General features: G+C 32.5%; 3 protein-coding genes across 4 annotated transcripts; all 3 read right to left on the bottom strand.

The window, feature by feature from the left end:
- Window positions 1–4,560: 4,560 nt before the first annotated feature.
- LOC122604173 (disease resistance protein Roq1-like) lies at window positions 4,561–7,826 on the bottom strand. Its single transcript, XM_043777069.1, has 4 exons — window positions 6,997–7,826; window positions 6,575–6,896; window positions 5,555–6,441; window positions 4,561–5,308 (listed from the first exon to the last, which is right to left on the bottom strand). Exons 1-4 carry the CDS (start codon window positions 7,786–7,788, stop codon window positions 4,757–4,759), a joined length of 2,553 nt encoding a protein of 850 aa, XP_043633004.1. The 5' UTR covers window positions 7,789–7,826; the 3' UTR covers window positions 4,561–4,756.
- Window positions 7,827–7,872: 46 nt separating this feature from the next.
- LOC122604172 (disease resistance protein Roq1-like) lies at window positions 7,873–9,835 on the bottom strand. The gene is made up of 2 exons (XM_043777068.1): window positions 9,324–9,835; window positions 7,873–8,077 (listed from the first exon to the last, which is right to left on the bottom strand). The coding sequence occupies exons 1-2, from the start codon at window positions 9,833–9,835 to the stop codon at window positions 7,873–7,875; spliced, it is 717 nt and encodes a 238-aa protein (XP_043633003.1).
- Window positions 9,836–11,243: 1,408 nt separating this feature from the next.
- On the bottom strand, window positions 11,244–16,409 carry LOC122605603 (disease resistance protein Roq1-like). Of its 2 annotated transcripts, none has more exons than XM_043778563.1 (5): window positions 15,839–16,409; window positions 14,261–15,356; window positions 13,892–14,164; window positions 12,842–13,792; window positions 11,244–12,160 (listed from the first exon to the last, which is right to left on the bottom strand). In XM_043778563.1, the coding sequence occupies exons 1-5, from the start codon at window positions 16,297–16,299 to the stop codon at window positions 11,612–11,614; spliced, it is 3,330 nt and encodes a 1,109-aa protein (XP_043634498.1). In that variant the 5' UTR covers window positions 16,300–16,409; the 3' UTR covers window positions 11,244–11,611. The 2 variants fall into 2 exon arrangements, with proteins under 2 accessions (XP_043634498.1, XP_043634499.1); XM_043778564.1 differs by having other exon boundaries at window positions 12,045–12,194.
- Window positions 16,410–16,940: the final 531 nt, after the last annotated feature.

The following is a 16,940-nucleotide window of genomic DNA, read 5'->3' as shown; positions in this document are numbered from 1 at the left end:
AATAAAAATTCAGATAATTTACACTTTATAGCTTTTCAATTGATGGTGATAATAATTTATATTAACATCCGAAAAGATACAAACTATATAATCAATATTATTAAAGACATATCATAAAATTTGTTTTTGATAAATATCAAATTACCAGATTGTTTGTTTTTTCCTATATTAAATTAGAATTAATAAAAAAAAAAAAATTTACTTGCATTATTTTAATAATTCCTTTTTAATTTAATAATGTCGTTAACTTATTGTGTATTTAACACACGACTAACTCTAACATATACTACATACAAACAAATGAGGAGAACAAAATACGATATCAGTTTTCTACCTTCACATAAAAAAACGTTATATTCTGTTTTTCCTAAAAAAAAGCCATTTTTTCCTATAAGTGAATTCTTTCTTATAAATTAGAGATTTATATATATATATATATATATATATAGACTTTCCTTATTTTGAGAACCATTTTTTTTTAAGAACCATGAGAACTTTTAAATAATATATTTGTTCACATGTCTTTTTTGTTCATTCACATGTGAAATGATATTAAAAAGTATGTTGTAAAAGAAACTTTTTTAAAAAACCTTCAAAATAGCCTTTTGTGAACTTGTGAATGAATATGTTCACGTTTTCGTTCACATGTTAACAAATGAGTATATCTAAGGTTTTGAAAAAAATTTTCTTCTACAACATGTATTTTTATAACATTTCACATGTGAATGAACAAAAAAAACATGTGATCCAATACATAATTTAAGAGTTCTCAAGGTTCTTACATAAAAATAGGTTCTCAAAATAAGGCTATATATATATATATATATATTTTAAAAGATGACCTAACCACTTATTGACCAATCATAACTTTCAATCTTTAAAATTACAAATTAATGATGTCATTAATAATATAACTATAAATTAAAAATTTTATTAATCATAATCAAATATATTATTATATTAGTATTTATATTAATGTTTATAGACTAAATCTCACTAATTTATAATTTTTTTACATCAATAATTTACATCTTTTAGCCTTAATAAATACTTAATATATATTAACATAATTATATAAATTTTTAAAGTAATAATTCATTTGTTATCTAAATTGTTATCAACTAATTTTATCAAAAAATTGTTTGTATTTAAAACATTCAGTTTTTAAGTACGAACATTTGTACATTGCAATATCTTGAGCTAAATTGAAAATTATCCTTAGATGATAATAAGCGACAAATGCGAGATACAAAAATATAAACAAATATTATGTACAAACAGATGCGTTCAATGGTTTAAAATTATATTTGTTTAACTTGATTTTACCTAATTTTTTACATTTAAAGTTATATATGTAACAATTTATCATATCTTGAAAATGTCATAAACAACTCGTGTATTTAACACTAACATAAATCTAGTTTAATATTATTTATACTTTAAATTCATATGATATTTTTTAGGGTTGGAATGGATGGATGCTCAATTTAGCATGAAGACAATGGTATAGGAAATACATTATACATTACATAATGATTAATATGGTGGAGCGTTGCTTGAACTATTATATGTCCGTGTGAACGATTTTAGTATTGCTTGACTAATCAAATCAAATATTAAATTAGTGTTCCTTAGAAAGATTACAATGGTTTAGAATCTCAAATTTACTTAGAAACTTTAAAAGTTTAATATTAATATTTTACTTTACTTTGTTTCTATTTAATATGGGAACTGATAATCGTACTAAAGCTTTTAATACATTTACCACAATATACAAGTGTTACAACATACTGTACAAGTATTCACTGCATATATATGGTAAAATAATTAAAAACATTGGTACGAATATCAATTCCCATTTAATATGTTTCCATATGACGATGAAGATTTTAATTTAATAAATATGGAGAAAGCCAACAATATTACAATATGGTGTGTTGGGTGGGACACCATCGCCTTTTAATATTTCAGTTCTTATTACTATGATATGTTCACATAAATTGTACTCGTATATGCTGTTGAGTTGGCACTTAAATGTATACATGGAGCTGATGTGGCAAGCCTATCGATATCGTGACGCCACGTAGGAAAATACTGATGTGGCGGGCTCAGAGACTGTCATCCGAGTGCGTTGAGATAGCTCCATATATATATAGAGATGTGTTAAATTAATTATTAATGAGTAATACTTCAGTTTAACATTCGATCATTCATTGGTAAAAAAAAAAGAAATTTAAATGGATAGAACTCTCTGATCCCATAATAAAATACTAAAATGGATTATTACATTATTGATCAAATGGCTTTAAAGCAGGAACCCTTGATCAAAATTGATTCATGTTTGGTAGCATAGGATTAACAAATTCTAATGATGGTTAGTCAGCTAGTGAGAGACATTCTCGGTTTTATTAAAGAGCTTGAGTTCAATTTTTCTGGATGACAAATCTTAGAGTTTTTTCATCTAAATACTTGTATCGGCCAATGGTCAATATCTCGTTATCTACGGTACGTGTAAAGTGAAAGATATTAACATATACAAGAATGAAAATTTGTGGCTAGAATGTACTTAAGTTTTTTTTTTTTTACTTATGCTTAAATATATAACTTCTCACATCTTTGATATTTTAATCTATAAAAATATGACCAATCATTTTTTATTATATCATAATTATTGTTATGTGTCTTAGATATACAACAACAAAACATTCATTTTTTACATATATCAATTATTGTTCAGATAAGAATTTCTTCTGCTCCATTTTAAATGTCCATTTTGTTTTTCAAAATCGTTTTCTTTAAATTTTGACCACAAATATCTTTGTTTATATTTTGTACAGTAGTTGATAAATTTTATATCAATGAAAAGTATATTAAAAACTCGATCTATACATATATTTTGTATCATGTTTTATATAATATAAACAAAATCGGTCAAACTTGATTAAAAAGAAAGACTTAAACCGTCAAACATGAACAATTAAAATGGGACGGAGGGAGTATAATAAATTCATTTTCTTTCTTCATCTGATTAATTGATTGTACAATGTGTCATAATCATATTATTAAAAAGAATTTTTAAAAAAATATATTAGGAGGATTAATCAACTTTCACATGTTTGAAAGATCAATAAATGAGATCATAAAGTGGGAAAGATATATAATGCTTCAGATAGAAAACATGTGAATAGTTCACAATTTCATTGTAGTGACATATAGTTGCAAAATACATAGAATTACATAAGTTTTTCTAATTAACGGGTATAAAATAGTTGAAATTTTATCATGTATGAAAGAGATAAATTTTTTATGCCGCTATTTAGCATTTTCCTAATTAAATATGTCAAAGGGGATATTCTATATATATATATATATATATATACACACACGAGAGATAGTATCTGCTCATTGTGGCGGTGAGATGGTGAGGGTGATAGGTCAAGTCATAGAGTATGATAGCCAAATGTCTTAGCCGTACGCGTTCCGCCATCGGATTTAAAAATTCGTCGAAAGTATATTGAATGACATCTCTAATGAAAGAGTATAAAATTTTAAGAACACCCATACAATTTTTATAATTTATCGATATACGGTTTTTGAGATAAAAGATTTTGAATGAATTAGAAGAATAAAATGATTTAGAGATGAAAGAGAGAAAAATGAGTAGTTGGGATTTGAGGAGAGAAAAAAAAAATGAGTGGCTGAGATTTAAGGTTATTATATGTATATTAGATAAAGATGTTTAAATTAATTAATAAAAAATAAAGATATTTTGGGTAGTTCAAATTTTTAATTTGTTCATACTAACTAAAAGTGTGAACAAATGCAACATTCTTTTGTCATTATACTTGTCTAATGACTAGATAAACGCTTAACTACTGCAGGAGTCAAATCTCACAAAAAGAAGTTTCATAAATGATTGATATGCTTTTTAATGGGTCAAAGTGGGTTAATATTTACAGTATCTTAAATAAGTCAAACCAGTCAAGTTTGAAAAACTTACCAAACTATGATGAGTCAAGCGGTTTGGTAGTCACTTGGCTCAAGTGTTGTTCAAAATGATTTTATCCTTTTAAACTGATCTTATTTAATACAAAAACAGATTATTTTAGTTATACGTGCTATATTTTTGAAAATACACAAATATTGGACAAGATGCTGATGGGTCAACCCAGCCTGGTCCAGCCCTTTTTAACTTGCATTAAAAAGTTACACGTTGTGAAGATGTGTTTGATGATGTCATGTCTACATTTGAGCGAGAACGCCACAGAAAAGTGGTTTACACAATCCCCTTTTGATTAAAATATTTAATCCTTGGTGAACTTTTGTGATCAGAGATGTTAAATATATCTTTTTTCTTAATATCTTTTTTGTTTTACCCAAACAAGTATTTATTCTAGAGATTTAGTCTGCATAAGATTGTTTATGTTCCATTTCATTGTATATGGTCCAAATATAATATTTTTGTGGTGTCTAAAGAGTCCATCATAATTATTTATGACTTGATACTTCAAAGTGAATAAATAAAACTTAATTGTCACGCTTTTTCTTTAATCACTCGCAAAACTGATAGAATCTATTGGTAAAGCTATTTGTAAGTCTCCAACACCAGTAACTATATAATCCGTTTGTGCTTTGGGTTTAATGATTTCTTTCTTTGTAAAATACAAAAAAATATATCTTTTCTTCCATCTACTATTTGAGCTCTTCCTGTCGATCAATTCGGCTCCTACAAGAAGAACTTAATTTTCAAGATTATTCAGTACGTGGTACACTTGAATGAATTGGTGAACTCTTTTGTAAGCTTCCAGCTCCAATCAAAAGAAGAAATAGAGGGAGTCGTTTGTTGGATGGATGCCACGTCTTCTTTGTAGACAACGTTTGCCCCACACCTTACAGCATGCTTATACTCTGAATCAATAGGGCAATAAACTTCAAAGACAACTCTACCTTGGGTCATATGGAACCAATCTTCGCCTTCAAAATCATTATCATTGCCTCCATGGAACTGCTCAAACAAACTATATGGTAGATAACCAGTCCACACATTCCAATCAGCTTCTTCGGTTTCGTTTATATAATTAGCCTCCGACTTTGAAACCAACATTTCATCATTTTCAAATCTCATTTTTATATCAGGAAACATAGGCATCGTAGTTACACAACACACAGCAAACCCAATGATTTCAGTTTGCCAATTGGGAGGTAACTTTAGTGCTATCTTGCGCCCATCTTGTTGTTCTTTAAACCAACTTGGAACATTTCTTCCAGGAATCAGGAGAGTCAAGCAACCATCAACTGCAGCACGCTTCTGTACGTATCCAACAACCTTAAAAGCTTAGTAAGCATCTAATGGAATTGATGTTGACAAGTGAATATTGTTTAAATGTTGTTTTAGCTATCTTCAGGATAGTCAAAAACCACGCACTGTAGTATAAATGCTATTGAATACCTTTAGAAATCATCAGGACATTAGTTTAATTTCTTGGAGATATGTTTTTAGAATTAAGTTTAAATGAAACATCAAGAAGATAAGAGGGATAGAGATAGCCCTGACCTTAAGAAATGATTGGTCCAACATCTTATCCAAGTATCTTCCATTCTCTTCATATTCTAGCAACTTTGGGCAAATTGAGATCTGTATATTATTCAAACACTCGTACTCTTTTGACAGATCTTCAATGCTTTGCAGTGAGTAGCAACCTTTTACTCCAAAATGTTGTATTCCTGGTGGGAGGCCATGTAAAGTTTCAAGTCCGTTACAAGCTTGGATCCATAAGTGTTTAAGACTAGAAAGATGGGAGATGCTTTCAGGTAATTGGATTAATTTATGGTTGAAAGTTATATATAGTTCTTCTAACGAGGAAAGTCCATGCAGATTTTTTGGGAAATCATTGTCTTTGAAATCTAAAAAGAAATATGGACCATCAAGATATATCTTTCTTAAATAACAAAAATTTGTAAAAGCATGAAAATGAATGGTGTCTATGTGAAGCTCTTCAAGACTTTCCATGATTTGCAAATCATCGGGCAATTTTTGTAGTTTCCCACAATTTGTTAGGTTAAAGGTCTTGAGACACTTTAACTCCCAAATTGAGTTTGGAATGTTCTTAAGACTATCACACTCTTTAACATTCAAGTCGATTAGGTTAGAGAGAAGTTTTATGGACCATGGCAGTTCTTCTATTTCCTTGGAATAACTAATATCTAACTTAGATAGATTAACCATGCATGGGGAAAATTCTGGGATTCTTTTAAGAGACCAACACCAAGATAGATTAAGGCTCTTTAAGGATTCCATCTGGAGCATGGACGGGAAACACTTGAGTTTGTTGCAAAAATGGATATCCAAGTAAAGAAGCTTTTTCAGACTCCCAACCGACTCATCAACCTCTACCAAATTATAACATTTTCTCAAATGCAAACTCTCAATGTTTGGTGCCCCTGAGACATCAGGAAACCTTATTAGGGATTCACACAATTCGAGGTGAATGAATTTCAAGTTCTGCAGCATGATCTGCAGAGGGAAAAAAAGAAGAGCATAAACTAACAAGCTTGAATGTTTACAAGAATAAACTTGTGATGTATGCTAAATAAGTAGAGATTGGATTCCGTAAACTATATACTACCTTTTTTCCTTTCCATAAATGTTCTATTTTGCCCCACTCCATTTCAAGCCCAACAAGCTTGCTCATGTCTGCTATAGGCAGAGAAGAGAATGGGTAGTGATTCCAACAAAACCATCGTAACTGATCAGGAAGAAAGGTAGGTTCACCAGAAGTGAAGTTTTGGTAACAATCGAGTAGCCGAAGATTCTTCATACTTTCAAAAACATTAGCATTCAAACTCTCCTTAATTTCTTCGCGTGGCAACACTATGCCCTCAACTGATTCTAGTTTCTACAGGGAACGAACATGAAGCTTAGATCAAGGTGTACGTTTTTAAAAACTAAAATATTACTATATACATTAGCTAGTAAATGAAGAGGAGCTTTATTACCTTAAAGTTGATTAAGCCATTGAACTTTTCAGGTTCCCATAGCCTGCTATTTGGAGAACTTGCTTGAACTTCTTTGCGACCCATTTCTTGTATGAGATCATGCATATCTAGTTTATTGTTTGATGAGATGGTTATAAGAGATTTTTCAACAAGAACGCTAATCCCTATATCCGGGTCAAAACCAAAGCTATCAAGTATTCTAGTAACCTCATCTACATCTTTCCCCTTGTAGAAACATGCTATGTCTAGGAATATATTTTGCTCAGAATCACCTAGATCATCAAAACTTAACTTGAGTGTCCGGAAGATTTTATTATCTTGTGTTTTAGCTAGTCTCTGTAAAGCACTTTCCCACACATTTGCTTTTCGTCCACGAAAGAATGAGCCTAAAACTTCTAATGCTAGCGGAAGACCACCAGCATGGTGTATTGCACGAAATGACAAATCCTCGTATCCATCTGGAGGACTTCTCTCATTAAAAGCATGCCTACTGAAGAGCTCAACCGCTCGATCCCCACTTAAAGTAGCAGGTTTGTACTTTTCATCTGCATACGATAACAAATGTTGATCCCTGGTGGTTATAATGATTCTACTTCCTGGACCAAACCACTCACGTGTTGCAGCCAGGAACTCTAATTGCATGACATCATTAACGTCATCAAGAACAAGAAGAACCTTCTTTCTGCAACATCTTTCTTGTATTATTTCGGCTCCTCGATCACGATCTTTTATCTTGTACCCATGACGCTCCCCTAGAATATCATTTAGAATATGTTCCTGCAAAGTGCACATATCTTTTTTACTAGAGCTATTCTCTCTAACGTCATTGACAAAGCTACTACCCTCAAACTTATGAGCTATTCTGTTAAACAAGGCTCAGACAATAGTCGTCTTACCAATCCCTCCCATTCCCCATATCCCCACAAAGCGGACCTCTTCATTTGCCTCCATCTTCAATAATGAAATTAAGGCATAAATACGAGGTTGTATACCAATTAGATGGTTTTCCCTACGGCCACCACCAGGTTGCTTATCAGCTAAAATCTCTTCAACAATCTTGCTTATGAATGCAGCTTCACCCCTAACATATACATACATATAATAAGAATATAGGTGGCAAAATGAACGGGTTGGATCGGGTTGAGTAACGGGTCAGAATGAGTTCGGGTCAAAATGGGTGCGGGTCAAATCAGATCATTTCTAAAACGGGTCCGGGTCAATTTGGGTTGGGCCGGGTCGGGTTTGGCCATTATTTTTTTATTTTGAATTCAGTTTTTTATTATGATTTATTTCTAATTCTGCTAATGGTATGAATATAATAATTTATTATATTATTAAAAATCATATATATATATGATATTTCATATGTTAAATCGAATGTTTATATTAACCTGACAAAAAGATACTCTTTGTTAATTAATATTATAATTTTAATGGTAATAATAATATTAACAGTGTTGTACAATAAATAAAGTATAAAATAATAATTAAACAAGTGGCAACATTTGAATCACAAAAAAGAATGGTGATAATATCGATCTTTTCAAGATTTCATATGTATTCAATACAGTAACACCATCAACCATTCACTAATTCACCCGCCCTCTTTTATTTTTTCCCGCCCAACTTCCGCCCAAACTTACCCGTTCCAAGTCATAGATGTTAATTCAATCACCCAGTATGACCCGCATTGAGAAATCTTATTGCCAAGTCCAACCCAAGAAAAGAAATTTAAAGCCCATACTGTCATACTGACCCAATTTTTATATATTGGGTCCATTTTGCCACCTCTAAATAAGAACATTAATTAAATGGTGCCTACCATTACAAAAGAGGTTTGAAAAGAAGAAAAGAAAAAAGAAAGTGTTCGTCTATCCACACAGCTACAATTTCCACAAAAAAACCGACCATATATGCTCTTATAAAACCGTATATTTACTTTGACCAGAATAGAAAAAGCACCATACTCTACGTATCAATGTATACCCCCTTATGGTGGGTACGTATTTAGATAGTAAAGGAATGACACCTTGTGACTGCAAGTTGTTTGGTAAAAGTGACTTTTATCGATTTGATGAAATAAGTATACGGGTAGTATTGATGTATGTTTTCTATTCAAGAAGTTTTATTTTAAATTTCTTATGAAAACTATTTAATATAAACTGAAAAACATTTACAATAACAAATTAACATTTTTTAAGTATATTACACTTTTTTAAAAGGTTCATTACTAATATATAAAAAACTTAAGGTATATATAATCTTAAGTAACCTGCCACTAAAAAAGAAATTTGAAAGTGAAAAAAAGAAAAGAAAAGGAGATTTACCCATGGTCACGGAGGATATGCTGGCCAGATAAATTGGCAGCGGCAGTTAAGGCTTCCCTCCACTTGTTCACTTTATCCATCTCTCCACCCTTAAACATGTCTTCATGGGTCTCGAATGCCGGTGCGTAATCTCCTTTCTGTTTGCGAACATCAGACGGATCGACATGGTAGAACACGGGTAGCACCTTCTTCTGACCCCCCATCTGATCCTGGCATTCCATGATCTTGGAAAGCTCATCCAAACACCAAGAGGAGTTTGCATAGTTTTTAGAGAAAACAACAACAGCAAACCTTGATTCTTCAATGGCTTTGACTAGCTCTTGAGAGATGGGTTGGCCTCCACCGAGCATCTTGTCGTCTTTGAAGGCGTGTATTCCTTTCTGAACAAGAGCAGCAAAAAGATGATCAACAAAGTTATTGCGAGTGTCTTCACCTCTGAAACTTAGAAACGCATCATATGTCCATCCTCCTTTTCTTCTTCTTGGTACAACACTTGAAGAAGAAGTAGCCATTGAAATGAGTTGATGTGATCAACAAGCTTTGGGATGTTTTGATTTTACTTTTTTAAGGCTGGATTGATGATGTATGTTTTTGGGCAACTTTAGGAAGAAGGAGCCATTGCATTAAATTGAATAGATGTGTTTGTTTTTGGTCAACTTTGAGATCTTTCGCTTTAACTTTTAGGAAGTTTCGTATATTGACTTTAATAATGCTAATAATTTGAGACTTTTTTATAAAATTTTAACCAACTATTTTTTATTAAAATATAAATTATGAAAGAATAATAATCTTTCATTTCATGTAATAGTTTAGAAACCGAAATAATACGTACTATTTGCATGTATATACTTTCTGAAGTCAACCAAGTAAAGAGACATGACAAGCAATATCACATTATTGACTGCATAACAAATGACATTAACCATACTTTTAACTGCGTTGATCATGATCCTGGCAACAGATGATCAACATGCTAATAATGCTAATTATTTGTCATCAACAACACATTTTGTAGTAACAATAAGGTTTTGATTAAGATTCAATAATTAAACAGGCTTGGTAAGATTACCAGCTACTCTCGGATATTTTTAACATATAAAATAGATCGATGGAATCATGGAAATAATAAGTATTTATTTAAATAATGTGATTTGGATGGATATTACAACTAATACAAACACATGGAGGATTGACTTGGGCATGATACATGTTCCCACTATACATAAGTATTCATTTTAATTTAATTTAATACTCACTATAACATAAATGACTTTTAATGACCGAATAAAAGATTCAGTGTGAAAGTGTTTAGACAGTGGAACGGGTAAAATTCATGCAAACATGTCTCGGTAAAATTCCGGTTGTTTTTGGAGTGGGTCAAACGGGTAAGGAAGACTTACCAACAAACGCTTTTCCCTTTTTGTAAAGTTAATCATTAAAAAAAAAAATGTAAAAGAAGACTATACATTATACACACTATTTGGATAAGTATCTGATTTCTAAAATATAACGGGTCATAAGGTTTTATGTATTAATCCGATCAAGTTAAACTATTATCTATATTTACCCATGCCATTTGAATTATAACTCCTAATGTCGTCTTTCACGGGTGTTTTCACGGGTGTTGGGTCTCACTACTGTATTCGACAATATACCTTAAACAGAATATTGTAACTGTAAATGCAACAAAACCCAAACCATGTTTTCCTTCAAAAGTAATTCACCTTAAAGTCTTAAACGTTGACCTCGGCCTGAATATTATACTTCAACATTGAGTGAAGGTCTAGAAATTAAGCAGATGAACATATAAGCTTCTTTATTTCTAAAATCCATTTCTGATAGAACACTTGCAAATAGTTGACGATGAACCGGAAGAACAGCTAAACACGCATATTAAAATTGACAGCAGATAGAGCTACATTATTTTTAAACATGTTGATTTGTACTATATATATCACCATATGGGAAACAACTACCTCTAAAAATTGCTACAGGCCGATGAGCAGAATGGATTTTCTCAAGGGCGTCACATATTAGTCGACAATTAATGCAGGCGGAAAAATTTTCACGTATAATTCAACTAATGAAAGCAACACTATTACAGCTTCGAAATTCTTTCCGGATTGTTGTTGTATAGATAAACTCCAAACAGAAATAAGATAGCACAATTGAAAAAATAAAGGGGAAGCAAAACAAAAGTATACCAATTGCCATCAGAGGTGTCATTTGCAGTTGAGTACATGCTAAAAATGTGATACCCTCATCACTCGCGTATAGTTTGAAGAAATTCATCCAATGGAACACTTGAATGAATTGGTGAACTCATCTTTTGTAAACTTCCAGCTCCAATAAAAAGAAGAAATAGAGGGAGACGTTTGTTGGATGGATGCCACGTCTTCTTTGTAGACAACTTTTGCCCCACACCTTTCAACAGGCGTTGATAAATAGTTCGATACTTCAAAGACAAAATGACCTTGGGTCATATGAAACCAATCTTCACCTTCGAAATCATTATCATTACCTCCTTGGAACCGCTCAAACAAACTATACGGTATATAACCAATCCACAGCTGCCATTCAACTTCTCTCGTTTCGTTTATATTATTATAAGCCTTTGACTTTGAAAACAACATTTCATCATTTTCAAAACTCAACTTTATGTAAGGCTCAACTAACGTTCTTGAAACATAACAGACAGCAAACCCAAGGATTTCAGATTGCCATTTGGGAGGTAACTTCAATGCTATCTTGTGCCCATTTTGTTGTTCTTTGAACCAACTTGGAATATTTCTTCCGGGAATGTGGATATTTAAACAACCATCAACTGCAGCACGCTTCTGTATCCAACAACCTTAAAAGCTTGGTAAGCATCTAACGCAATAGTAACAAAAACGGTTTGTAGTATAAATCGGTTGTTTTTCCAAATTTAATCTATTCTATTAGTGGTTTTTTGTAGTATACTCCGTGAATTTCGAATACAGGAAGCAATAAAGAATTGGGTTTAGATCTCTATATTTAATTTCTTCACTTGTTCAATATGTGTAGAAACATATTATGAATGGGGTTTAGATCAAATTTGTACCAATGTATTGTCTTCACTTGTACAAATTTATTGTCTCGCTTGTTCATTTATATAACATAATCAAGTTGTAGAAATATAAAGAATTTGTGAAAATAAAGGGTTAAAATTTTTCTTTTATAAAAAAAGGTACAAATTTTATGCAGAAGCCGTGTTTTCTTTTTTATTTATTTATAATTTTGGAAAGCAAAAAATAAAAACCCCTTCACATCAGCTTTTAGACATACTAGACGTTTTTAAAGGTACGTGTTCACGTTAGAAAATTTTCAAATCGAGTCGTCATAATAATAATGTTGGATAATAGTAGTTGGATACCTATTAGCGCATTAATTTAATTCTTCGGTAAATTTTGATTTTTTTTTTTTTTTTGCATATGCTGTTAGAATAAAGTTTAAATGACACATTTGATAACTTTAAGATAAAGGGAGAGATAGTTGACCTTAAGGAAAGATTGGTCCAACATCTTATCCAAGTGTCTTCCATTCTCTTCATTTTTTAGCAGTTTCCGACAATCTGAGATCTGTATCTTATTCAAAAAGTTGTACTCTTTTGACAGATCTTCAATCTTTTCCAGTGTTTTGCAACCATATACTGTCAATACTTGTATTCCTGGTGGGAGGCCATGTAAAGTTACAAGTCCGATATGGTCAATATTATTCTCGATCAGGAGGAGTTTAAGACTAGAAAGATGGGAGATGCTTTCAGGTAAGTGGTATAACCAAAAGTTGCGCCTTATATGTAATTCTTCCAAGGAGGAAAGGCCACGCAGATTTTTGGGGAAATCGGTGTGTTCTAATGGACCAACAAGATGTAACTTTCTCAAGTAAGGAAAATTTGTCAAAGCATGAATGTGAATGGAGTCTATGTGAAGCATTTCTAGACTTTCCATGTTTTGAAAATCATCCGGCAATTTCTGTAGTTCCTTACAAGAAGAAAGGCTAATGGTGTTGAGATACTTTAACTCTGAAATTGAGTTTGGGATGTTCTTAAAACTACAGAGATCGAGATTCAAGTAGCTTAGATTAGAGAGATGTTTTATGGACGATGGCACTTCTTCTATTTTATAACACTCAGTAATATCAATTTTAGATAGATTGACCATACATGGCGAGAACCCTGGGATTCTTTTAAGAGAATGACACCGAGGTAAAATGAGGGTCTCCAAGGAATCCATCTGGAGCATGGATGGGAGACACTTGAGTTTATAGCATAAAGTCATGTCCCAGTAAATAAGCTTTTTCAGACTCCCAACAGACTCATCAACCTCCACTAGATCCCCACACGCTGACAAATCCAATCTCTCGATATTTGGTGCCCCTGATACATCTGGAAACCTTTTCAGGGATCCACAGTTTCTAAGGTTAATGAATTTCAAGTTCTGTAGCATGATCTGCGGGGGAAATAAAAAGAGCAGAAATTAAAATGCTTGGATATTTATCCAAATAACTTATGATGATAAATAAGAGATTAGTTTCCATAGACTCTATACCTTTTTCCCCTCCCATAAATGTTTAATGTTGCCCCACTCCATTTCAAGCCCAACAAGCTTACTCATGTGTGCCACGGGCAGAGAAGAGAATGGGTATGATTTCCAACAAAACCAGCGTAACCCATCAGGGAGAAAACTAGGTTCACAAGAAGTGAACTTTCCGTAACAATCAAGTACCCGAAAATTCTTCATGCTTTTAAAAACATCCGCACTCAAACTCTCCTTAATTTCTTTCCATAGGGGCAGCACTACGCCCTCAATTAATTCAAGTTCCTACAGGAAAAATGATCGTAAAACTTAGATCAAGGTGTACTCATTTTGAAATTAAAATAATATATACATTAGCTATGAAGAGACGTGTATTATTACCTTCTGGCTTAAACTATTGATTACATCATGGATCGTTTCGAGATCACATAGCCTGCTATTCCTAGCACTTGCTTGAACTACTATCCAACCCATTTCTTGTATGAGATCATGCATACCTAGTTTATTGTTTGATGAGATGGTTATAAGAGATTTTTCAACAAGAACGCTAATCCCTATAATCGGGTTAAAGCCAAAGCCATCAAGTATTCTAGTAACATCATTTACATCTTTCCCCTTGTAGAAACATGCAATGTCTAGGAATATTTGTTTCTCGGAAACATTTAGATAATCAAAACTTAACTTCAGCGTGTCCAAAACCTCAGCACTTGGTGTTTTTGCTAGTGTATCCAAAGCACTTCCCCACACACTTGCTTTTCTCCCACATAAAAAAGAACCCAAAACTTTCAAGGCCAGAGGGAGACCATGTGTATAGTTTATTGCACGATTTATGAGATCCATATATTCATCTGGAGGGCTACTTATCTTAAAAGCATGCTTACAGAAGAGCTCAAGAGCTTGATCTGTACCTAAAAGAGCAGGTTTGTACTTGTTGTCAGCATCAGCATATGATAACAAATGCTGATCCCTGGTGGTTATAATGATTCTACTACCTGGACCAAACCACTCACGTGTTGCACATAGGAACTCTAATTGCTTGACATCATTGATGTCATCAAGAACAAGAAGAACCTTTTTACTACAACATCTTTCTTGTATCACTTCGCCTCCATCCTCTGGATCATGAATCCCAAACCCGCTAGACGAACCAAGAATGTCTTCTAAAATCTTTCGTTGTAAAGCACATATATCCTTTTTACTAGAGCTATTCTCTCTAACATTGGTAACAAAGCTACTACCCTGAAACTTATGAGCGATTCTCTTATACAAGGCCCGGGCAATAGTCGTCTTGCCGATCCCACCCATTCCCCATATCCCCACAATGCGGACCTCTTCTGTTGCCTCCATCTTCAATAAGGAAATTAAGGCATCAATACGAGGCCGTATACCAATTAGATGGTTTTCCCTACTACCACCACGAGGTTGTCTATCGGCTAATATCTCTTCGACAATTTTGGTTATAAATGCTGATTCACCCCTATATGTACATGTATACATATAATAAAAGCATCAATTAATTAATTGATTTGTATTAACAACATGATTGAAGAATACCTACTGACTAGTATTTCAAAGAGATTTGTACGTAAGTTAAAAAATATATATATATATATATATATATAATAGGGATTAGTTTCCACGAATGTAAGAAACTTTGAATGAATGTCTATAGTAGGAAATAACTAAAGTTATGTGTATTGTATGTACAACTTTGAAATAATGTTTATTGTACGTAAGAATTTCGTTTCAACCAATTAAAATTCGACAAGTATGGTTGTCACGTATGTTTTTTTACATACAATAAACATTTTTTCAAGTTGCTTACATACAATACACATACTTTAGTTTTTTCTTATTATAGACATTCGGTTTAGTTTTTTCCTACTATAGATATTCGGTCAAAGATAGTTACATTCCAAAAAATTAATCCATATATAATAATAAGAGAGATTTAGTTACCCATAGTGAGGCAAGATATGTTGACCCGATAAATTGGCAGCTGCTCTTAAAGCATCACTCCACTTGCCTGCCGATGCGAAATCTCCTTTCTGTTTGCGAACATCGGACGGATCCACATGGTAGAACACAGGTAACACCTTTTGACCCATCTGATTGTGGCATTCCATGATGTAGGAAAGCTCATCCAAGCACCAAGAAGAGTTGGCGTAGTTTTTGGAGAAAACAACAACAGCCCACCTTGATTCTCTGATGGCTTTCAATAGCTCTTGAGAGATGGGCTGTCCTCCACCGAGCATCTTGTCGTCTTTGAAGGTGTGTATTCCTTTCTGAACTAGAGCAGCAAAAAGATGATCAACAAAGTTGTTGCGGGTGTCTTCGCCCCTGAAGCTTAGAAACACATCATATGTCCATCCCCCTTTTCTTCTTGTTGGTACAACACTTGAAGAAGAAGATGAAGCCATTGGAATGAATTGAATTGATGTGATGTGATCTACGAAGCTCAAACAGGCAGATCTGGATCCATGTTGTTTGTTTTTTTGTAACTTTAAGGTCTATTCCCTTTCGTTTTAATTAAGGCTGGATCGGTGATATGTGTTTGGTTTTTGGTCAACTTTCAGTCTTTACCTTTAACTTTTAAGAAATTTCGTGGTGGTTTCGTATAATGATCTTATTACTTATATATCTATTTTATTTTTTTTTTAAACCAATATGCTGCTAGAAGTATGAAAGAAATATATTTTTCCCTCACAAACTCACATGTGAAAATCACATGTTTGAATATAAAATTTCTCTCCTAAAAATCATGTTGAAAACATGCTGTTAGAAACATACTAGTTAACCCTTTTTTCTTTTACTCTTTCTTCCTAACTTAATAATGAATATTATATTTTCATTTTCCATTAAAATAAATAATAGTATACCATTTACTTTTTGGAAGAATAGATTTATTTTAGTAATCTTTGTTAAATAAGAAATGATATATTTGCCCAAGTATATTGATATACTTTTGAATTGAGCTATTGAAGTGATATTAGCAAATTAAGCTAACTAAGCTCAAACAGGTTGGATTTTTGATGTTGTTTGTTTTGTAATTGTAATGAAC

Source organism: Erigeron canadensis, chromosome 6 (genome assembly GCF_010389155.1).
Source record: "Erigeron canadensis isolate Cc75 chromosome 6, C_canadensis_v1, whole genome shotgun sequence".
Lineage (NCBI taxonomy): Eukaryota > Viridiplantae > Streptophyta > Magnoliopsida > Asterales > Asteraceae > Erigeron > Erigeron canadensis.
The sequence above is the reverse complement of the archived record's forward strand: the minus strand, read 5'-3'. Positions and strand labels throughout refer to the sequence as shown.